We start from the raw sequence: 21,560 nt of genomic DNA, 5'->3' as shown, positions 1-21,560 counted from the left end.
AAAGGTGTCAAGACTCCATTGCACGCCGTCAATGCCCCCAGGGTAATATGCAGCTGCAGAGAAAATTCTCCGAATCAACATGCATTCGTTCAACATGACTAGCATCCACTCCATCGCCTCCGATGCCTGGTCCCCTTGTTTTTTGCCCCCAAAGTCATAGCATGGTCATTCACGGACATATAAAGAACTGAACCCAGAAACCACAAAGCCAAGCATGCAAGGTTTCGCCCCAAGCTCCCAAAGCCGAAGTATGAGTTATTACTGTACAGAATGTCTGAGCAAAGGTACGCAATGCCGCCCCAGGATCTCACGACGCCGTAGCCTCTTTGCCCCTGTCCCCCGCCGACTCGTCATGGAATGCATGTCGTCGACGATCTCCATCTCCGTGATAATGGCGGTGATGATGATGGTGATAATGATGATTTGCCGCCTTCTCCTGGCGCGCCTGGTCAATGGCTGTCCTCTGGGCAATACTATCGTCATGGCTCTTCCAGACAATGTTGGTATCGGGTGGAAACGCCAACAGCCGCTTGATGGCTTCGCTACGCGGGGTCAGCGATGATGAATGTATTTTTTCCAGGAGCCCGTGTACTCACCGAATTTTGATATTTCGTCCGCCATCAATCCGGGTCCACACACTCAGCACGTCCTCACCGCTGCGGACGCTGAGCACCGCCCCACAGATTTCATCGCTGGCATCGCCAAATTGGTCACCGACGATCGCCAGCAACAAGTCTTCCCAATATCGGTCTGCGACACCTTTCTTGAGCCGTACAATCCACTTGCCACCCTTCTTGTTCGCCTCGTCCTCCCACACGGGGCGGATGCCCTTCTTGAAGATGTGGTAGTCGGAAACGGTCGGGAGTAGCGACGGCCGCTTGAGGTGGGTGTAGATGGACCAGAAGCTCTCGACTGATGGTATTGTTGCGAGAGCAATGGTTGACTTCTCGTAGTCTGACGACTTTGGTGTGGGAGGCCGGTACCAGAGAACCCAAGTGGTCTTCAGCGGATGCTCATCGGCAGCAGGGGTCGGCGCGGACGGAGGTGGCGCTGGTGCCGATGACTCGTTCGACTTGGTGTCTGCCGCCGCCGACGAGTCTCGGTCGTTGGACGAGTCTGCCTTGTCCTTATTGTCTGTTGAGGCACCGGGGGTTTTGGGCGTGCCAAAGGACGCAAAGGCGCCGGAGCCTAGGCCAAAAGCGTTGGAGGCACCAGAGGACGGTGAGGATACACCAGCGGACAGAGGAGAGATGGCGTTAAAGGGATTGGAGCGGGCGTAGGGGCTGTCGGGGCCAAAGCGCTTGGAGGAATGGCTGCGGGGAAGGTCGGGTCTGACGCCGTCTTTGTCGGACGTCGACAGGGACAACCTGGAAGCATTAGCATGTCCGATCCGGACTGGGCCAACAAATGAATAAACGTACTTTGATCTCCGAGTCCACGGGTTGGCGTTATCCATGGAGACGGCGACGTTGACAGCTCACAAACGAGCCGTCATCGAATGGACGAAGGCACACAAAGTGAAGGAACGAGACGGTCGAAGGACGTTTCTCGCGGCAAAATGGAATCCAGTCAGAGCTAGACGTGAGTTGGTTCCTGTATATATTCTTCCACCGTGATTATAAAAGAAGTACTGAGAATATTCCACTGACTGAGCCGTTTCTTTCTGTTCTGAACCTGAAGAGTGCCTGGACAGATGGGTGTGCCTTTTGCCTCAAGTCCGCATTCAAGCTTTGATGCCCCATCGACCAATCGACGTTGTTCTGCCACCAAATCCCGCCTTTAGATGCCTACCTCCACTCCCTTTTCTTTTCCCTCTTCTCTCTTCTTTTTTTCTCCCATCCAACCAAAGACCACCGACTCAAATCATCGTCGGCTCTGCTTTTTCCTCCACAGTCTGGCGATTCCGATGTGTGTGTCGAGATCAATTGGTTGCTTCAGAAACCAACTGCGCATCTAAAACCATCAACACGAGGGCCTTGACTTAAAAGGCCTCCCATGATGCGTTGATGACCTGAGTTACGCGACATTTCATCTTTAGGTCTTTATTTAGATCTTCAGCTCACTGGCTCCTTTGAATATAATTAGATGGTAAATGGTATGTTGATCTCTACTACTCCCGGCACGTGCGATGAAGATACCATGAGCTCTGGTAATCCGAGTCTCAACCGCTCTTTTTTGACTCCTTGCGAGTTGAGCTGGTTGAGCATGGCGTGAAAAGGCAAAGTCGGAGGACATGATACGATTGTTTGATGCCGAAATTCCTGTCTTTTTGCCAGTCGCTGACTATACGCCTCAGTAGATGCAAGTATTTTGTATACACATGTGTACTGTATCTGCGACAAATGAACAGAAATATCACTCTCTGCCTCCCAAACACCATAGTCAAACCCTCAAGTATACGCCCCATACAATGTCCCATCCCGTAGTTCATGCACATTCGACCCGGACTCTGCATATTTGGTCCCACTCCGCAGTTCATGGATCGTGATCCGGCGATACCTTCGCCGATCTCGCCGGCGGCTCCGTCGGCTCTGGCTCGACGAAGCAATGCTAGCGGTCTCGCTTGACGCAACGCTGCTTGGTGGCGTTCCTTCCTCATACTCCTGGATGAGAGACGATTGCAGCATGTAGTCTGCAACCAGGCTTGCTCCGCCGCCTCTGCGATACCAGTCCCGAAGCTCCGCGAGGTATTTTCGCTCTTGGTCACCGTATTCAACCGGTGGGCCTGACATCTCCGGGCTGCTAAGGTCTTCGTTGTCGTAGTTGAACACGGCCACTGCACTGACATCGCCGCTGGATAATATCATTGCATGCCCGTGACTCTGCACGTGAAAATTCCGGAGTATGACTCCGTTGTCCGCTGTCACGGTTGGGAGGTCTGCCGGGTTAGGACGGAAGATATATACCGAAACCGTCGCACCGGCCATGGACGAGTCCGTGATATGGATAGTCACGTAGGCGTCTCCTGGGCCCGAACTGGCGCGTGATACAGGCCTTGCTTCTACCACAATGGCCATAATGTCGACCGTCGAGCCGAACCACTCATGCAAGGTACAGAGACGAGGGTAGTACGATAGCTCCGTGCGCAACCCAGCTGCCTGGCGATTTGGCGTAGACGACGATTCATGATGCAGGTCACTCAGCCTCGCAGGGCTGGAGCTTACCAGATGGAGTGACGAGCGATCCTCGATCAGAACCACTTCGTCGTCGAGTGTCTCTGTGGCCGGGTTCGATGGACTAGTACCTTGCTCGCTCTCAGCATGGGAGATGGCCGCCGTTATTTTGTCGCCAGAGTCTTGTTGTTCCACGAGTTGTCCAGGAGGACGATAGTCCTGGCCAGTCGCCGAAGGTGGTGCAGTCTCCCGAGGAAGAGAAGGTGATCTCGTTTTTCGACGCGCTTCTTGTATCTCATCGACCTGGGTGTCCTGTGGCGTCGGAACTGGAATTGCCTCGTCAGGTGCATCGTCGATTGATGCGGGTTCCTGCTCAGCGAAACTTGGCTGGGTGTGTTCCGGGCTGACCAGTTGCGGGCCCCGTTTCACATGAGACACATCCTTGGACCGTTGTGCTAGCTGTTCCTGCTTCCATTGGACCACACCATCCGGCGTCCTTTCGGAACTGACGGACGGAGTTCGGTCACTGGCCAGATCTTCTTCGGCACTCTGCACTGTCGGTGTCACTGGTCCTTGAGGATCCAGATGTAGGCCGTCACTCGACTCGAAATCAGCAGCTTCAACTTCAACATCATGGGTATCCGCATCATCGTCAGCATTATGATCAGCTTCTCGATCGTCAATTACGGACTCATCCTTCTCAGAAGAAGACAGCTCTTCTTGAGATTCGACCTCAGACGTCGCGCTATCCTGCACCTCATCAATCACCATCTCCGGCCCTGGCGCGGACTCAGGTGTGACATGGTCTTCGAGTCGGGAAATCTGTTCATTGCGCCGAGAAACGAGGCCTGTCTGTGGCGGCGCCCGCGGTTCTTCATCACTATCGCTATCCAATACAATAACTTCCGGATATGAGCTGGCGGGTGGTCGCGAAGATTGCGTGTGTCGATGGCTTGCGTCGGATTCCTCCTCCTCCTCTTCATCCTCATCTTCCTCCTCTTCCTCCTCTTCGTTTTCAATCTCCGAGCCAACGGATTCTGGGAAAGCTCCTGTCTCCACCTGAGATTCTTCTTCTTCCTCGTCTTCAGAACGGTCTACCATTTCGATGGATTTTTCCTGATCTTCTGAGAGCGCTTCCCAAGCACTCCCACCTGTAGAATCTTCAGACTCGTCCCTTTGAAGATGCTGAACAGACACCGCAGGTGAACGTGACTCTATCCTTAATGATTTGTCCAAATGTTGTGACTCGGCTTCCTCATCACTATATTCATCTTCGTCGTCGTCGTCGTCTTCATCAGAAAAATCAATCGAAACGGCATCGCTCTTTGAGATCCTGTCTATGGACCGTGAACCGGACACAGAGTCTGCACGGTCGGGTTCACTTTCTTGGTCACTACTACCCAATCCAGACACATCTGTCTGATCTCCCTCCTCTCCCGTGACACTGCTCTCCTCTTCCTGATCGGACTCAGCCTGCTCCGTAACCGACTTATCGAGAATCTTCTCAGTGTGCACTTCGCCCTGTACGTGTTCAGATCGTGAAATCCAATGTGGTTCATCATCTGTTGCGGCATGATGCACGACTGTAGCATCATAATTGGAAGCTTCTGCGGAGATCGCTAATGCTTCAGCTTCTTGCGCCGCTGTAGAAAGATGTAATGCGTTAAGAGAAGGCTTCGCTTCGTGTGGAGCAACTTCGTTGGTGGATGATGAGACGTTCGCATCTTCGTGGGCAGAAATCCCCGCAAAGTACCCCATAGACGCTGACGGCTCGGTCTGAACCATAGGAGATGGAGTGGGCAAACCCGGGGACGGTACTGGCTGTAACCGCGGAGTATCTGTAGGAAGGCGGTCTGTTCTGTGAGGAAGATGCTCGACTTTAACACAAGGGACATCAATACTACGTTCATTGGCCAAAGCAGACGGAGCGGGAGGAAGCTCTGGCGGTATTGCAGCACCGCGTTCTTCCGGCGATGCTTCGCGAACCTCTCCATCTTCGCTGACGCCACGCCTTACATCCTCCTCCTTAACAGATGAATGCTCGACAGCGTCCTCGTCCATGCGATCCAACTCTTCCTCGTCCGAGGCAAACCAGGCATCCCCATTTGCCACTATCTTCTCCTCAGGTTGTTCGGGTTCGTCCACAAGCTTCCATTTACTGCTAGGAAAGCTGAATCGGGGGCGCTTCCTCCTCCGTTTTGATTCCTCGTCTTGATCCTCCGCGAAGGGATCAAAAGCTGACGCTAGCGGACTGCCTAGTGACATCCGTGCGGTCTTCAAAAAGGCTGGCGTCTCCCATTTTGCCTGGGGCATTCGATCAGGTGAAGTCATGTCGCCCATGGTGGTCGGCCTGACTGGTGTGGAGACCGGCAAGTCATTTGCATCTCCACTAGGGTATTCGATGTCCAGCGAGGCCAAAACCTGACCATCCCTGGTCGCCTGAAGAAGGTCAGTTTAAAATACGACCGAGCACGCACGGATGGCGCACCTTCAGTCTGAGGCGACGCGTGTACTGTAGCTCATACTGCAGCGACTTGCCCGGTGTCGCTGTTGCATTCGTATTCTCCGTCCAGGATGCACCGTCGAGACCCAGAATAACCTCATCCCCGATGCCCACCTTTGTCCGAGCAACTTCCTCCGCGCATGGTCCGGCAAACGTTACTCTGACTTGACCATGACGATTCCGCAGGCGAAAATCAGGTTCCGCCAGGAGCAAGCTGAGCTTCCGACTGGAACTCGAAAAGGGCCACACGAGAGTTACGACAGCGCAGAAGGAACGGTTCGCAAGGTCTTCCAAGTCGGGCGAGAGCTGCGCGATAGGAACGAGGTTTGGAGGCGCAGAATCATGCACCGCTGCATCGCCGTTCGAATCCATGCCTATTGTTCAAGAGGTACCGCGGCTGCATCGCGGTATCGCGGGATGACGGCGGCACTCGTAGATCTACCTAAAAAGAGACGCGGCGGGGAGTGGAGTTGGAGCGCGTCGGAAAGGCGACACATCAAGGAAAGAACAATGGATGGGTGTAGCAACGAAAAATAGTCACTGGCTATGTATATGAGGATTCTTTTGCTGGACAGACATCCTCTTTGTATGCCGGATTTCGACCGACCACGGATACGGTCTCAGTGCACTTGATCTGGATCTCGAAGGTGGAGTAGATGCCTCAGGCAAAACATAAATTACAGCTAGACAGGCTCTGTTGCCTAAGGCCATAATCGGGAATGGAACTCGCTGCATACATACCTAAAGTGTAGGGGAGACCTTCGGAGGGACTGCAGCAATGCCGCCCTCGAAGAAGCGTCATACATTTGCCGAGAACTCCTTCAGCAACTCTGACGGTGCCAATGGGACCGAGAATACGTTCAAGTCCTCGTCGTCAATGACTGCCCAACTTGCGCCATCGACCATCCGAGATAAACCGGGAGCACTATCTAGCGACCCGCACACCATGAGTTCAGATTCCTCATCAGGATTGCACCCGGGATCCCGTAACAGAAGCCTCGGACTGTGCTGAAAACAATTGCAAGCAGAAGTTCTTCATAATCGTTGAAAAGCCATGGCATCGCAGATTCGTCGTGTGGCCGTGATTGGCGCTGGGCCCAGTGGTCTAGTCGCAGCAAAGTCCGAGCTCCGAAACCCCTCCAAGACGCCAAAATGGGCTGACCAATCCGTAGGTATCTGCTCGCCGAAAAGTATTTTGAGCAGATCGACGTTTTCGAGCAGAGAAGCCGGGTAGGAGGAGTCTGGATACATACCAACGTCGAAGATAAAAACAGGCTCGAAATACCGGTCCCGCAGACCAGCCCGAATGTCCCGCTGGATGAGCCCATATGGCACGAGAAGGAGGGCGGGCGTCGCGAGGCGTCGTTTGTGTCTCCATTGTACCGCGGGTTGGAGACAAACATTCCCAAATCGCTCATGGAATTTTCTGATCAGCGTTTGGATGACGATATTCAGCTCTTTCCCCGCTCTGACCAGATTCTGAATTATCTGGAAAGATATGCCGACGATATTAGGCATTTAATCCGCTTTGAGCATCAGGTACAGTCGGTAGTGTTGCATGATCCATCCCGCAGCAACTGGAAGGTCACGGTTAAAAACCTCCAGACGGGACAGACGACGTCGCAGGTCTATGATGCCGTCGTGGCGGCCAATGGCCACTACGATGTTCCATATGTGCCCGCCATCCCTGGAATTGAGGCCTGGAATCAGGCGTATCCCGGCTCTATCATCCATTCTAAGCAGTACGACTCGCCTAAGGAATTCGAGGGCAAAAAGGTCATTGTCGTGGGTAATCTTGCCTCGGGCATCGAAATTGGCCTGCATCTCTCTACTATTGTCCAACAGCCGCTCCTTTCGTCCTCCAAAGGCCCGTCAGCCTTTTTTCCTGGCGGGGTGCCACCGGGCCGAACGGAACGCGGGGAAATTGTCGAATTCCTTCCACCAGACTCGGCGCACCGCGCAGTGAGATTCGCGGACAACACTATTGAGGAGGGAATTGATGCAATTCTCTTTTGCACCGGCTTTCTGTATTCTTATCCTTTTCTGGAGCCATTGGATCCGCCGGTGGTGACCGATGGCAGTCGGACGCTAAATGTTTACCAGCAGCTCTTTTACAACGAACATCCAACGCTTGTCTTTCCTGTTCTACCACAACGGATCGCCCCGTTTCCCCTCGTCGAGAATCAGGCCGCAGTGTTCGCGCGGGTCTGGTCCGGACGACTTGCGCTACCCTCCAAGGAGGAGATGCGGGCCTGGGAGGAAGCGGAGGTTGCGAGCCGCGGATCCCACAAGGGGTTTCATGTCATTTCATACCCGCTTGATGCGAACTACCTGAACTATCTCTACGACTGGGCCGAGCAGGCCACTCGGCGGCCAGGCCTTGAGAATGATGGCCAAGGAAAGAAGGGGACGAAATGGGGACCTCGAGAGAAGTGGACGCGGGCTCATTTTAGCGAGATCAAATTGTCCTATTTTCTCCTGGGGGAGAAACGCCAATCTGTTCGCAGCTTGAAGGATATAGGGATCGACCTGGAGGAGAAGGTGAAGGCCGAGTTTGGGGAAACTGTTTCCTAGGCATTACTTGATCCAGATGTAGACAGAACCACATAATCTGAACAGTGTCTTTTCCCCGCATTCTCTTCCGTAATAATCTAAGAAACTGATCAATGAGAGCATGGGATGAAGCTTTAGTTGCGTTGGCAATGCTTAACTGATACCTATCAATCACGTGGGGCGAAATTGACGGATGGATGCTCGGCGGCCGCTTTCACCGCTTACAATTACCAGAGAAGAAGAGCGCGACAGAGCGATCCAATTAAGAAACCCCTTAACGTGTAAGATTCCTAGTGATAATGCTTTTCAACAGCGAGCTAATTCCAGTCTTTAGTGTGTTGGGTGCATTGTACCAGCATGCAGCTGTAGCGCGGTTGAATGCACTCAGGCAGCTGCGATTTCGAGGACAATCCAATCTCGGCTTAACAAAGAGATGATTGATTTGTTGCAATTCATGCTGTGAATTGTTTGCTTTTCTCGGGAGTCAGCAGGCCTGGATTGTTAAAACTGCTATTTGCTTTTTTTTTAACAATTCTGAACATTTCCAAACTGTGAACAAGTGGCGCGCATGTGCTGCCGCGACTATCCCCCGCAAGTATCGCGCACCACAACGCCCACTGCAAATTACGGCCGAGACCCCGGTCCAACGTCATGAATCAGCAGCAGCAGCATCAGGGTCGGCCGACCGAGTCCCCGGAGAAGACGCTCGGGGATTCCATGCAAGAGTCATTACAAGCTGCCGCGCTTCGTCCGCGCGCTCATGCGGCGGCGGCGGCCACTCTTGCTCCGGATGCTGTGAGTTTGAGTCAAAGTGTAAGCGTTACGCCATCGTCGGCGGGAGACATCAATCCGACGCCTCCGTCGTTGGCCCCCGAGACGACGGGACCACCTATGTTGAGCGTGCGGCCGCCGCATGAGACTGCCCCCCTGTCACATGATTCGCATCATACGTCGACGGCAATACATGAGCCACCGCCAGATATTGTAGTCTCTCCGACGCTGCTCTATCCGGAACATGGTAGCGTGCAGACCATCCAGCCCAGCGCGTTGTTCGGGCGACCGGAAGAGCAGCCCCCTGGCTCGCTACAGCTTGGACCAGCAGAGTTTGCCATTCCCTTGCCCATGGATTCCAGAGTCAAAGACCAGTACATTAGAACATTAGGAAGAGAATCGCGGTCCATTCGCCGACTCCTCTCGGGGTCTGACGTGTCCGCTGATGCAGACGGGGTATGATGTGTTTGCTGTGTGGGCAGAGGCTGAACTCGCCGTACTAACTGTTGTTGTCCCAGGACGTCGTCCGAGCCATCAGAGGCCTCGTGGAACGACTGGATGAAATCTGCGTTCACGAAGACTTGGGTATTGCAGAGCAGGTTGCAAAGTCCAATCCGGATCCGCGGAAAGAGGCGGCCTGGGCCGAGTATGTCAGCGCCAAGTTTCAATTCCTTGGGCATCTGCTGGAGATTGCTGGGGCGCAGGAGCAGGAGCTGCATCTCATCGTCATGGTGAAGAGGGGCAAGACGCAGGAGTTGGTTGAGCGGTACTTCTTGGGCAAGGGTTTCACGTATACGCGCCCGCGGGAGGAAATGCCTCTGGACTCAGAGTTGTCAATGGTGAACGGCGCGCTCAGCATCGGGATACACCCCACTGAGCGGGAGGGTCTGGCGGAGACGTATCGGCCGCCGAGGGCCATTCTCGCGCTGGACTCGTCGTTCCGGGCAAGCCACCCGTCGACGCAGCACTTGCGTACGACATACGCGCGACATGGGAGTCTGTTGCCAGTCGTGCGGCTGGTCATCGCCAACTCCAGCGAGCACGTCCAGCGCTGCCTGCCGGAGATGCCCGAGCTCCAGCGACTACGGGTACTGACGCACGTAATTATTAGTCTAAGAGATGTAGTTGGGGACCTGCAGGATGATGCACTGGGCGTCCATGAGGATGCGGAGGAGTTGTATACGTGCTTGGTCGCGGATGACTTTGCGGCGAGCTGGACTTTGCCGAAGATAGAGCCGCTTCACATATCGATTGTTGATGAGCCGGTTGAACTATCGGCTTCAACGGCTACTAAGCGACTTTCTGTACGTATAGCTAGAAAGTTCCTCGGAGTCTTGCTGACCTGCGTAGGAGGCTATAGATGTCGATGCTCCCGAGACAAAGAGGCCGCGATACGGCCTGTCGGAGGAGCCAAGCCAAGTTGTTCCAGACACGGACTACAGGCAGAGACTTAAAGAACTGGAAAGTAAATTGAAGGAGAAGGAGGACAAACTGAAAGAAAAGGAGGACCAACTCGGACAGCTAGAAGAGACGCACAAGCATGAACTGGCAGAGGTCAACGAGAGATACACAAAGGCCGCGGAACAAATAGCCGACAAGGAGAAACATCTCGAAGACGCGCAGCGCCGATTCGAGAACCTAGTCGAGAAAGTCCGAACGATACGAAAAGAGCGAGATGGCCTGTCGGAGGAACTCCGCAAAACCAACGCCCGTGCAGAGAAGCAACAAAACGAGCTGACAAAACTCCGCGACGAGCGCACACAGCTACGGCAGGATCTGGACGCCGTGCGCGCCCAACTCAAAGCCAGCGGCGGCTTGGCCGAGGAGTTGGAGCAGTCGCGTGAAAAGGTCCGCCAGCTGGAGAAGGACAACAGCAGCCTGAAGCGCAAGGCCGACTCCGCGCAGCAACAGGCCGAATACACGCGGGAGCAGTACCAGAACGCCTCAACTGCAGCCGCGCAGACAGGCGTGGAGCTCCGGCAGGTACGCGAGGAGAACGAGCGGCTGCGGCGACGCGTCGAGTCCGACGCAGTCCGCTTGCGGGAGCTGCGCGCCCGGTCCGACGAGAGCCGCCACTTGCAGCGCATCGCGGAGCTCGAATCCCTACTCGCTGCTCGCGAAGAACTATTGCGCCGCAAGGAAGAAGAGCTCCGGTCTCTCCGCTCCGCCCGCCCCAGTACCCGGGCTACCAGCGTGCAGCCGCGCAGTCCGAAACTCGTGCCGGGAGGTGCACCCGGTAGCCGGTCGGCAAGCCCCGGAATCGGTGCAGGCGGCAACAGCAACGGAAATAATAATCATTACAATAATAACTCGAGTGTTGGGAGGGGGAGTGCGTTACGGTACAGTTCCGAGGTTGCTCTGTAAGCGTTTCCTGTTTCCATTTTTTTATCTAAATTGCTATTTGTTATTATCTCCATGATTCCCTTGTTTGTTTCTTTTTTTTTCTGGCGTGTTTGTTTTTCTGTAGTTATTAAATTTCAACTGAGCTGGAGTCAAGAGATTAGACACTATCTATAAGTCAAGACCCAAGAGCATCCCTGTTTATAGATAGCCCCCATCTCTCCCAAATATATAACCGTTCAAATGCATGACAATACACGCCGGGATAATATGTATTCAGAAAAGAAAACACAAAACAAGAAAGTCGACCATACCCGCAACCCGAAACTCATGAGCCATCAACATCAACAACGTCGCCTTCAGAATATATATCTCGAAGCAAACAAAAAAAACACATCACCGAAGATTCAGAAAGAGATCCATCATCATTTGCATTACGGACTGAGTTGGATGAGCTCTCTAATGAGAAGCGGCGGCTGGAATGTGATGGCCGCGTCCTCGATGAGCGCCTCGTCCACGTAAGCCACGGTCAGCAGCTCGGACCGCACCCCCGCCGCGAGGTACGTGGCCATGCACCGGGCCCGGACCATGACCATGGCCATGATGGCCATGTCCGTGTGGTGGATGCCTGTGAGGATGCCCACGGCCGCGTCCCCGACCACCGGTCCCTCGATGGTTCAGCGTCGGCGGCGGCGGAACGTGCGAGTAGCTTTGCGGCCGGAAGTTCGGATTGTTCTGCACGACGCCTTCCATCGGGTCGTTGTTCTCGAGTCGATGGTACCCGCCGCGGCCGCGACCACGACCACCGCGGTGGGTGTCGCCGTTGGGCTTGTGATGGTTGTTGTTGTCATCGTCGTCGTCGTGGCCGTGGTGATTCGTGGTACCGTTCGGTTTCGGGTGGTGCGGAAGATTCGTCGCTGTGCCGTTGACCGCGCCGCGACCGCCTCGCGTGGTCTGATGGGACGGCGCGCCGCGTCCACGGCCGCTGCTGTTCTGCCCGGCGACGGCTCCGCGGTAGGATCCGCGCAACGGCGGTGGGGGTCTCGCCTCTCTCAGCTGACCCCGCCCGCCCGGTCCGACGGGCGCACCATACGCCGGAAGTGGTCGCGCGATGGGCACCTTTCGAACCTGTTGGTGCGCTGCCGAGGCGCGAGTGTTGACCACCAGCTGCCGGTCGGTCAGGTTAAGCACCGAATACACCGGTACTGTTTGACCTCGGAATGGAGAGCAGCGGTCACCGAGGGTCGTGCCGCTCATAAAAGATACATCGAAAACGACATCAAGCAGAACCGTCCGCGGCGTCCGCGTAAGGCCCACCACTGTACCGCGCGTCGCAATAGGGACCTTGCCAGAGTCCTGGGCGTATACCACCCGGTCACCAAGAGAGAACCTTTGATTCCCCAGTCGGTGTTCGACGTCACACGGCCGCAAAAGACCTACCCGCGGAACTCCTTTGATCTTCTTCGGCACCGGCGGCGGCTGTGTTGCTACTAACCGATCTGCATCCGCCTCGATAAGCTTCACCACATCTGAGTCGAGCTGCTCCGCGTCCAGCGGCACACGCTCGAAGCTCTTTGCCTCGATTTCCTTCAGCCAGGCCTGGATCTCCTTGATCTTCGCCTTGGCAGTTTCAGGCGGGTAGAAATCGGTGGGCTCGTACATGTCGCCCTGGGGGTTTCGCTGAATCCCGGCAATGAAATCCGGGAATTTGATCATGTATTGCTGGATGAGAGCGATAGCCTTGTGACTGAACTCCCATCCGCTTTCACTCCGACGCGAGTATCCCAATACCTTCTGCTTCTTAGCTTCGAACTTGAGATTGAGTCCGAGGTTGACCCGTTGTCCATCGACATTTACGGCAAAGGATGACGTGATCTTGGCAAGGACAAGCGGGTTCAACCGTAAACTCCTCGCAACCGCATACGATGGAACGTACGGCGACAGCTTCGCCGCTTCCCGCGCATGTATTTTCCCAAACTCCGGCTCCTTGCCCTGGACCGCCGCGATCAACCCATTAACCTTGCCGTTCTCGTGTCCTGACACGTGAACAGGCCGGCCGTAGTTGTACTCTCCCAAGAAGAAGGCTCTCGAGCCTGCCGGGTATTCCTCCTCAATCGGCAACGCCTCTCGTTCCATGAATCGCTCGTCTTCGTTCACGACTTCATCGAGAATGAGCTGCAGAGGGTAATCAGTTTCTTGGCCGGGGATCTCCGCAAATTCTTTGATGGTCGCTCCATCTTCAGTCTTCTTAAGGCCTCGCAGCAGGTGGACGTGCACTATCGACTCCACGGGCCCGATGATCATGCCTAGCCGCTTGCTGTAATGATTCTCGATCCTGTCCGCATTTCTCTTCCACTGCTCAATCTCGGCCGGAGAGTGGGGAATCTGGGTGACATGCTCTTGCCCCTCCGGCCGCACGTAGTCAAAGAGCTCGTCGGAAACGCGCACCACCAACGCCTCATGCAAGAACGGATACCCAACATATACGCGCGCCCCCAGTCTCTCCTTTGCCAATTCAATACTGGACCTTGTTTCAGGTTCCAGAATTGTGACAATCATGCTCTCTTTGCGGCTTTCCTGCTGGAAGACATTGACGCCGTGGAATGCCAAATGGCCAGCATGAGGCAGTGTCTTGAGAGACGGGAAGCCAGCCAGGGCCTCCGCACCGAGTTTCACACCCTCGACAAGACCGATGTACGGTTCCAGCCCGTCCATCGTCGGAAGATCAAAGATGTTTTCGACGCAGTGGCAGTAAGGAATGTCAGGGAAAATTCCGGGAAGAGAAGACGGGTAGACAAATTCGACAGAAGGAGAGTAGGTGAATTTCAGCGTAACGCCAAATGTGTTCCGCGCCCGTTCCTCAGGAGTGAGGAGATGCTCCCGCGTCGCCATGGCTTCAAGCAGTCGCTTCTCGTCGATGAACGGGATTTTTACTACAGCCTCCCATTCCATCTTCTTGCCGTTCATATCGAGTTCAAACTCACGGGGATAAAAGTCAATGATAGGAGACTCTGGAGAGGTCATCAAATCCCAATAGGCGCGTGGGACAATCTGCTTGCTGCGGTCAGGGAGCACGCCCATGAGCTGCTCAAAGGGCCGGAAGGGTTGACCCAGTTTGAATTCCAGGTTCGCACCAAGACCTTTCTTGACATCCGAAATCATTGGTGCGTAATGCGACCCAAAATACCACGGCCACGATGCAATGCCCCGGTAGTAGTAAAACAACACCCATTGCAGCCCTTGCACGTAGTTCTCGGTCAGTTTCCGCAACTCTTCCTCGTTATCGAGGCCCCATCCGAACTTGCTCCGGTAGTATTTGTCTTTCCACGCCTTGAATTTCTGTTCGTACTTCTGCACCGCCGCGGCCTGCTCATCTTCCGCGGGTTCCTCTTCCACTTTTGCATTGTCGTATTTCTTGATTACGCGATGCAGAGCCACCGAAGCCTCTTCGTCTTCCTCCGACTCGTCATCCTCGCTGTCCGAAGATGGGAATCGCAACCGAATGAACCGATCGCCGTGATCATCCATCACTGTGGTCCATGGTAATCGGAGATCATCCGCAAGTTGCTCAACGAACTTGCGGTCCCTTGCAGGAAGAGTCGGAGGTAGATCGAATGGGGGCGCGTTTTTGGTGTCAGCGGGTCTGTTGAGGACGTAATGTTTGATATCGTTTAACAACTTCTTCTGCGCAGGCGTGAGCGTCAGGTGTTTCCCTTTGTTCCGTGCTTCCATCGCTTCAACGGCGGCCATCTTAGCCTTGTCCTTGATCCACTTGGCATCGGAGTACTCAGCCTCGAAGAATTGGAACTCGAGATCCTGCAAATGATCCAAAAGGATGCCTAATCGTTGCAAATTGATATGGCCCTTTTCATTCAAGTAGCCGCCCATCTTGGGCAGCGCCTCCTTATAAATGTTGAACATCAGCGCCAGCGCTCCTTCATTGATATGGAGATTCGGGAGATTGGGCAAAAAGTCGTTCCCAACAAAGAATGCCATCAAAATAAAATCATCAATTATGCGCTCCATATCAAATGGCTCTCCAAGATTGGGGTTGTCCTTCAGTTCCTGGAACTCCAGCTCCAGATACTCCCGGACCATGCAGAGATGTAAAAGGTAGAAATTCTGGTGTTCCAGCTCCTTTGTCCGCTTTTGCTGTGGTCTCCCGAAGGTCACTTCTTCACGCAACAGACAGAAATGTGGATCATGACTGAGGAGACCCAGCATGATGAGGTCGGCATCGAGGCCATACAGGCAGTGGCGGACGTTGGGATCGTACCCCGGCTGCGCTTTCGCCTGGCGGATGTACTCCATAATTTTGTGCTCGCCCTCGCCTGGGACCTCGTGGCCGGAGAGGACAATATCCACCCCTTGCCAGTCTGTGTCCTCCGACACTTTCTTGTTGATGAAATACTTGAGCTGATGCGACAGACGGGCCATGAACTCGGTGCCGGGCGTGATGCAATTGCTGTCAAACGGGTCCTCCTTTGGCATTTCTGTCCCCTGCGCGATCGCCTTCTCTCGGGCTACCTCCGCGTCGAGTGCTGTGCGAAATCTTCGCGCGCGCTGCTGGTTCATCTTGGCTCGAGGCGCAACCCCGTCGACGGCCATGAAAAAGAGCTTCTTGGGTTTGATCTTGCCATAGAGATGGTCGATATAGTTGAATATGGCTATAAACATCTGATCCTCACTCATGCGAAACGTAGGACCGTCCGAATCCTTGTGTGTGCAGTTATGAATAATGCCATTCATGTCGAGATACAGGCAATCGAACTCCGGTATTCGATTCTCCGAGATCAGCTGGGAGATCGCGGGATACCGCTCACTCAACCAGCGGAAGAATTTTGGAACACCCATGGTCGTAACGATCGCTCGTTCACACCGACTGACAGTTCCGATGAATGTACCCAACGTGAGATCAAACTCCGGGCCGAAACAGACCGTAACCGTTCACAGAATAAAGATCAACGCCGAATCAACGGATAAAGACAAATTTTCAAGGGCGCGCACCCTTGAAACAGCAACTCCGGCCGGCAGAGAATGAAAATATAGAGAGAATGACTAAAAGCTGGGAGCCTTGTGCAGCTCGAGAACTGTTGTCCAAGCCCGGCTGCACAAGATGGCCGGAGAATCATCGGTCCGGCAGGTGGCACTATGCCAGGTTTGGATCGACCATTCCCAAAACGGATTAAAAGGCACCATTCCGTAAAGGGTTTAGCGTGGACCTGACCCATTTACGCGCTTTGCACGAGTCGCGTGGAAGCCGGCTGGTATTGCTCTCCTCGCTGCAGCGGTGTACTTTGCCTGGAGTGTACAAGTTTTCTTTGACTTCCCAAGACTACAGCAAGCTCTTCTGTGCTCTATAATACATTCAATCAGTCATGGACACCGAGGAAGACGGTACAATTGTTGCTCTATTCGTCGGCTCGCATGAACTGGCTGACCTGTGCTTTAGGATTTATCGAGGAGCAGGAGGAGCAGGAGGAGGAGCGTATCGAGGAGAAAATCATTAATGAAGGTGCGACCAAATAACCGAGCGGGCTGGCTTGCCGCTGACCGGAATCCCTCAGAATACAAGACATGGAAAAAGAATGCTCCCTTTCTCTATGACATGATTCTCAGTACGGCCTTGGAATGGCCAACGCTCACAGTCCAATGGCTTCCTGACAAGCAAGAGTGTGCAAGGTCGCCCAATCTGTTTAAAGGACTTTCTGACACCTTTTAGGATTCCCGACAAGCCATACTCGACACATCGCTTGCTGTTGGGAACGCATACGTCAGGCGATGCCCCGAACTACTTGCAAATTGCCCACGTGCAGCTCCCGAATCCGGCAGCTCCCTCACCAGAAGATTACGATGAGGAACGCGGGGAGATCGGTGGATACGGCTCAAAGGGCAACATGGAGATCAAGTTCAACATTGTGCAGAAAATCGACCACAAAGGCGAAGTCAACAAGGCCCGATACCAGCCTCAAAATCCCAACATCATCGCAACGATGTGCACTGATGGTCGAGTGATGATTTGGGACCGGTCAAAGCACCCCAGTGTTCCCACGGGAACGGTCAATCCTCAGCTCGAGTTATTGGGCCATAAGAAGGAAGGCTTTGGTCTCAGCTGGAGTCCGCATGATCAAGGCCACCTTGCGACAGGAAGTGAAGACAAGACGGTGCGACTATGGTATGGTTAATTTCTCTGATTCCGCGAGGGCTGTCGCTGATTAGTTATAGGGACATGACAACGTACACAAAAGGTAACAAGGCACTCAAGCCGGTGCGGACCTACACCCACCATACGTCGATTGTCAACGACGTTCAATACCATCCCCTGCACTCTGCGCTCATCGGAACGGTCTCCGATGATATCACGCTGCAGATCATCGACACCCGAGAACCAGAAACAACGCGAGCTGCCGCTAGCGCAGGTATCCAGCATCGGGATGCTATCAACGCGCTTGCATTCAATCCAGCCGCAGAGACAATTGTAGCCACGGGTTCTGCCGACAAGACGATCGGCCTGTGGGATCTCCGCAAGCTAAAGACGAAACTGCACTCGCTTGAGGCTCACAACGAGTCAGTTACGTCTCTGGCGTGGCATCCGTTCGAAGAAGCGGTACTGGCCAGTGCCAGCTATGATCGGAAGATCAACTTCTGGGACCTCAGCCGTTCTGGCGAGGAGCAGACCCCGGAGGATGCTCAGGATGGGCCACCGGAACTGTAAGCTACGCACTCTCTACTAATAGTACGGCCTTGCTAACGAGATATTTCAGTCTGTTCATGCATGGTGGTCACACCAATCGAATCTCGGATTTCAGCTGGAATCTCAGCGATCCCTGGGTTCTTTGTTCTGCAGCGGAAGACAATCTCCTGCAAGTCTGGAAGGTGTCTGATGCGATTGTCGGCAAGGACATTGAGGATGTCCCGACCGATGAGCTGGAGTCCTAATGGAATTTTGAGCGCTACGGGTATTGGCATGTAGAAGTTTATGTCACCTTGAATTACAGCCATGTTGTCTCTCTGGCCTGGTGTACTCTTTATCACAGGTTGCGGTCGATTGCATTTGCCAAGATCACGCGATGATTAGACAACGCCTTATCGCCTTATCTAGCCAATTTAGGTAACAGCCAAACTAACCGTATGCGGAATAGTACATTTGCTCTGATTGGTCCCTGCTCCGGTGATCGGTAGTCATCGGCGTTATCGATGGTGATCATCTCCAGCCGTTGAAAAAAGTCTCCGGCGAAAGTAAGACTACGGCGGGCACGGTGGAAACTTTCCTTAATTCTCAGGCATTGGATATTCCCCGGTGGTTTTCTCGAAAAGACAAGCCGCCTCCATCTTCGCGTGTACACTTGATTTTTTTCTATAACCGATCCATGCTCCGATCCTGGCGATAGTCATGAGCTCAGCCCCCCCTCCTCCAGATCAAACGCCTATATCGGCGGTACCGTCGCATGTCATCAATGGCAGCTCTTCGTTGCGTCCATCGTCTTCTGCAGCCAGTGCATCTGCGCGCGAGCGAGACAGCCTGAACGCCTCGATCCGGGCTTCTTTTCGCGGCTCTGTCGATCTCAGTGCGGAGACGGATCATCATACTGGGAATCAGAATGCGGTCGTTCCGGTTCATGCCGACTCGGTGACGCGCCCCTCCAGGTATGTCTCCTCTTTAAGTTTGCTTCGTCCGTGCAAGAAAAAATAACGTTTGCCCAGGCCGTCGTTGAATGATCCCCCGCGCGACCCTCGCGATCAGGGCGCTCCTCTTACACCGCCATCCACTGTCAGCAGGCCCGCTAGCCCCTACACCATGGTTCCGCCCATTGATTTTGATGGGCTTAGTTGGCCATGTTAGTTTGCGCCTGATTCTCGTCGTTGAATGGGTGAATGTTAATGTAATGTTCCATATTATAGGCCCTGGAACCCGAGAACGGCTCGAGTCGACCCCAGAGCAGACAGAAGAACGCATCAAGAAGCTGGCGGGGGCGGTGCGGACTATCCTTGAGTGCATAGGCGAGGATCCGAACCGGGAAGGGCTCCGTGAGACCCCCGAGCGATACGCGCGTGCCATGCTTTTCTTCACCAAAGGGTATGAAGAAAACGTCCGAGATTTGGTCAATGGAGCGGTGTTCCATGAGGACCATGATGAACTTGTAATCGTGAAGGATATTGAGGTATTTTCGCTCTGTGAGCACCACATGGTTCCGTTCACTGGAAAGGTCAGTCATCTATGTTCTCATTGGTGTGAAAACCAAGATTGACAAATCTGCAGATGCACATTGGCTACATTCCTGACCGCCGAGTCCTGGGCCTCTCCAAACTGGCCCGCCTGGCGGAAATGTTCTCACGCCGACTACAGGTCCAGGAGCGACTGACCAAGCAGGTGGCATTGGCTATCAAGGAAGTCCTCAAACCACGCGGCGTCGGCGTGGTGATGGAATCTTCACATTTGTGCATGGTCATGCGTGGCGTGCAAAAGACCAGCAGCACTACAACCACTAGCTGCATGCTGGGATGCATGCGGTCCAGTGCGAAGACTCGCGAGGAGTTCCTGACGCTTCTCAATAATAGACGGTGATTGGCTTAATGGTTCTTCTCACTAATATGGCACTTTGACGCTGTATATACTCATTGGCGTTTCTGGGGGGGCCTTTAAACAGGGCTGGTGGTGTTATTTGATTTTGCTTTTTTTCTCTCTGATCTCGATTTTTCTCCCACACATCATCTTCCCTCCGGTCGAGCATTGATGGTTTTCCTACCTATCACCCTGACGACCACTCACGACTCAACTCGCGTTCACGAGTGCATATTTTCTCTTTCTCTCTGCCATGCGGTTCAACAGCAACCTGTTCAACTTTCCTGGGAAGGAAAAATCTGCTCAACCTGACGATAGATTTTGTGAATAGTTATATGGGAATCGTCCATATAGACGAACGCAGAGTCCACATTTCCTCGTAGAACAAGTCCCCCTTGACTGAATCCAGAAAGACCACAAGCTCACGAAACAGTTCACGAAACAAGACCCTCCACAGCGGAGACTTGGTGAACCAATTGCTGTTGGAATCGTGGTGATAAATGCCATTGATTTGCTTGCTGTTGATGGGTATGTGCTACCTTCATTCCCTCTCGCCATAGTATCTCTCTGGGAGGAAGAGTAACTACAGTAACAAACTGGTGGAACTGTCCTAGTTCACAAGGAATATTTAAGCAGCGGCGTCTCGTCGCCCGGGTTTCCTTTCTTTTCTCCCCCCTCTCTCTCCCAGGGCTTCTTCTTCAGCTTGTAGTTTTTTTTTTNTTTTTTTTTTTTTTTCCCCTTGATCGGAGCAGCAACTCAACCTTCTCTCATCATAGTTCAGACATCTCATCGTCCCCGCTCAGCTTCCGTCACCACAGTACCAAAGAACACTACATAACTTGGCCAGCCAGTCGTTGGTGAACTACCACTGACCCGCGTCACCAGACAGCCATGGTGCATGGCAAACACGCCAGTAGGCGGGACCGGCAATCACCTCCTCCTGGCTCCGCGAGGGGCAGGCAACGTCGCACGCAAAGAACTGACCAGCCCACAACGGGTGATGGTCATGGCATGAGCACCACCCTCCACCACCAGCATAGCCATTCGCGGGTAACGAGCGGGCTAAGCACCGGCCAATCCTGCGCTGAGAGTAGCTTGCTCACTGACTCCTCAGCCATGACTTCAGCCACAACGTTGGTGGCAGGTCAAATCAAGCCTCAGAATTTTATCAATCCTGCCGAGTTAGTGCAAACAAACGGCAATGCTGCTGGCCCAGTGGTGGATCCCAGACCAACTCTCCCACCCATCACGGACTTGATTCCTGAACTTGCATATCTCGATCTCAGAGCTCCCCCCAGGCTGCCATTTTCACACATCCAGAGCACGTCCACGCAGCAGCTTGTGATCAGAGATTTAGCAGGCAGTAACAGAGTCCAGGTACCTACTAGCGCTTTAGCTGAACCAGTTCATCTGTATGGGGTCCCTGCTGGGTTAGCATAAAACACCGGAGCAATTCTCCCACCAGCTTGGAGAGCTGATCCCGATCTTGCCAGCAAGCTCAGGCCCGTGAGAGTGATGATAAGTCACGTGCTTATATTCACATGATTATGTTTACTATAACTTACCGTTTTAGGAAGTCATCACTATTATGGTCTGCTGACAGCCTGACAGCGCAAATGATTTAAAGACACTAAGACGAGTGATTCTCTGCTGTGTTGGCAGACTTGTAAATTCTAAAAATACATGTAATTACTCCGTAACAGTACGGAGTACATCG

General features: G+C 53.6%; 9 protein-coding genes across 9 annotated transcripts; 6 read left to right on the top strand and 3 right to left on the bottom strand.

Moving 5' to 3' along the window:
* Window positions 1-307: 307 nt before the first annotated feature.
* Window positions 308-1,456, bottom strand: VTN49DRAFT_5167 (uncharacterized protein; the record flags this gene model as incomplete). Its single annotated transcript, XM_069413194.1, has 3 exons — window positions 308-542; window positions 597-1,367; window positions 1,422-1,456. 3 exons carry the CDS (start codon window positions 1,454-1,456, stop codon window positions 308-310), a joined length of 1,041 nt encoding a protein of 346 aa, XP_069267086.1.
* A 934-nt stretch (window positions 1,457-2,390) lies between these two features.
* On the bottom strand, window positions 2,391-5,988 carry VTN49DRAFT_5166 (uncharacterized protein; the record flags this gene model as incomplete). The annotated part of the gene is made up of 2 exons (XM_069413193.1): window positions 2,391-5,552; window positions 5,602-5,988. 2 exons carry the CDS (start codon window positions 5,986-5,988, stop codon window positions 2,391-2,393), a joined length of 3,549 nt encoding a protein of 1,182 aa, XP_069267085.1.
* A 406-nt stretch (window positions 5,989-6,394) lies between these two features.
* VTN49DRAFT_5165 (uncharacterized protein) lies at window positions 6,395-6,628 on the top strand (the record flags this gene model as incomplete). The annotated part of the gene is made up of 1 exon (XM_069413192.1): window positions 6,395-6,628. One exon carries the CDS (start codon window positions 6,395-6,397, stop codon window positions 6,626-6,628), a length of 234 nt encoding a protein of 77 aa, XP_069267084.1.
* Window positions 6,629-6,670: 42 nt separating this feature from the next.
* VTN49DRAFT_5164 (uncharacterized protein) lies at window positions 6,671-8,190 on the top strand (the record flags this gene model as incomplete). The annotated part of the gene is made up of 2 exons (XM_069413191.1): window positions 6,671-6,735; window positions 6,789-8,190. 2 exons carry the CDS (start codon window positions 6,671-6,673, stop codon window positions 8,188-8,190), a joined length of 1,467 nt encoding a protein of 488 aa, XP_069267083.1.
* Window positions 8,191-8,820: 630 nt separating this feature from the next.
* Window positions 8,821-11,304, top strand: VTN49DRAFT_5163 (uncharacterized protein; the record flags this gene model as incomplete). Its single annotated transcript, XM_069413190.1, has 3 exons — window positions 8,821-9,396; window positions 9,459-10,244; window positions 10,291-11,304. 3 exons carry the CDS (start codon window positions 8,821-8,823, stop codon window positions 11,302-11,304), a joined length of 2,376 nt encoding a protein of 791 aa, XP_069267082.1.
* A 435-nt stretch (window positions 11,305-11,739) lies between these two features.
* On the bottom strand, window positions 11,740-16,134 carry VTN49DRAFT_5162 (uncharacterized protein; the record flags this gene model as incomplete). Its single annotated transcript, XM_069413189.1, has 1 exon — window positions 11,740-16,134. The coding sequence occupies one exon, from the start codon at window positions 16,132-16,134 to the stop codon at window positions 11,740-11,742; it is 4,395 nt and encodes a 1,464-aa protein (XP_069267081.1).
* A 524-nt stretch (window positions 16,135-16,658) lies between these two features.
* On the top strand, window positions 16,659-18,219 carry VTN49DRAFT_5161 (uncharacterized protein; the record flags this gene model as incomplete). Its single annotated transcript, XM_069413188.1, has 6 exons — window positions 16,659-16,677; window positions 16,733-16,795; window positions 16,848-16,953; window positions 17,003-17,455; window positions 17,506-17,991; window positions 18,045-18,219. 6 exons carry the CDS (start codon window positions 16,659-16,661, stop codon window positions 18,217-18,219), a joined length of 1,302 nt encoding a protein of 433 aa, XP_069267080.1.
* Window positions 18,220-18,673: 454 nt separating this feature from the next.
* Window positions 18,674-19,846, top strand: VTN49DRAFT_5160 (uncharacterized protein; the record flags this gene model as incomplete). Its single annotated transcript, XM_069413187.1, has 4 exons — window positions 18,674-18,927; window positions 18,985-19,118; window positions 19,183-19,487; window positions 19,541-19,846. 4 exons carry the CDS (start codon window positions 18,674-18,676, stop codon window positions 19,844-19,846), a joined length of 999 nt encoding a protein of 332 aa, XP_069267079.1.
* An 888-nt stretch (window positions 19,847-20,734) lies between these two features.
* Window positions 20,735-21,283, top strand: VTN49DRAFT_5159 (uncharacterized protein; the record flags this gene model as incomplete). Its single annotated transcript, XM_069413185.1, has 1 exon — window positions 20,735-21,283. The coding sequence occupies one exon, from the start codon at window positions 20,735-20,737 to the stop codon at window positions 21,281-21,283; it is 549 nt and encodes a 182-aa protein (XP_069267078.1).
* Between the last annotated feature and the right edge of the window lie 277 nt (window positions 21,284-21,560).

This window comes from Thermomyces lanuginosus (assembly GCF_041956635.1).
Source record: "Thermomyces lanuginosus strain ATCC 200065 unplaced genomic scaffold VTN49scaffold_32, whole genome shotgun sequence".
Lineage (NCBI taxonomy): Eukaryota > Fungi > Ascomycota > Eurotiomycetes > Eurotiales > Trichocomaceae > Thermomyces > Thermomyces lanuginosus.
This window is presented reverse-complemented; position numbering and strand designations above follow the sequence as displayed.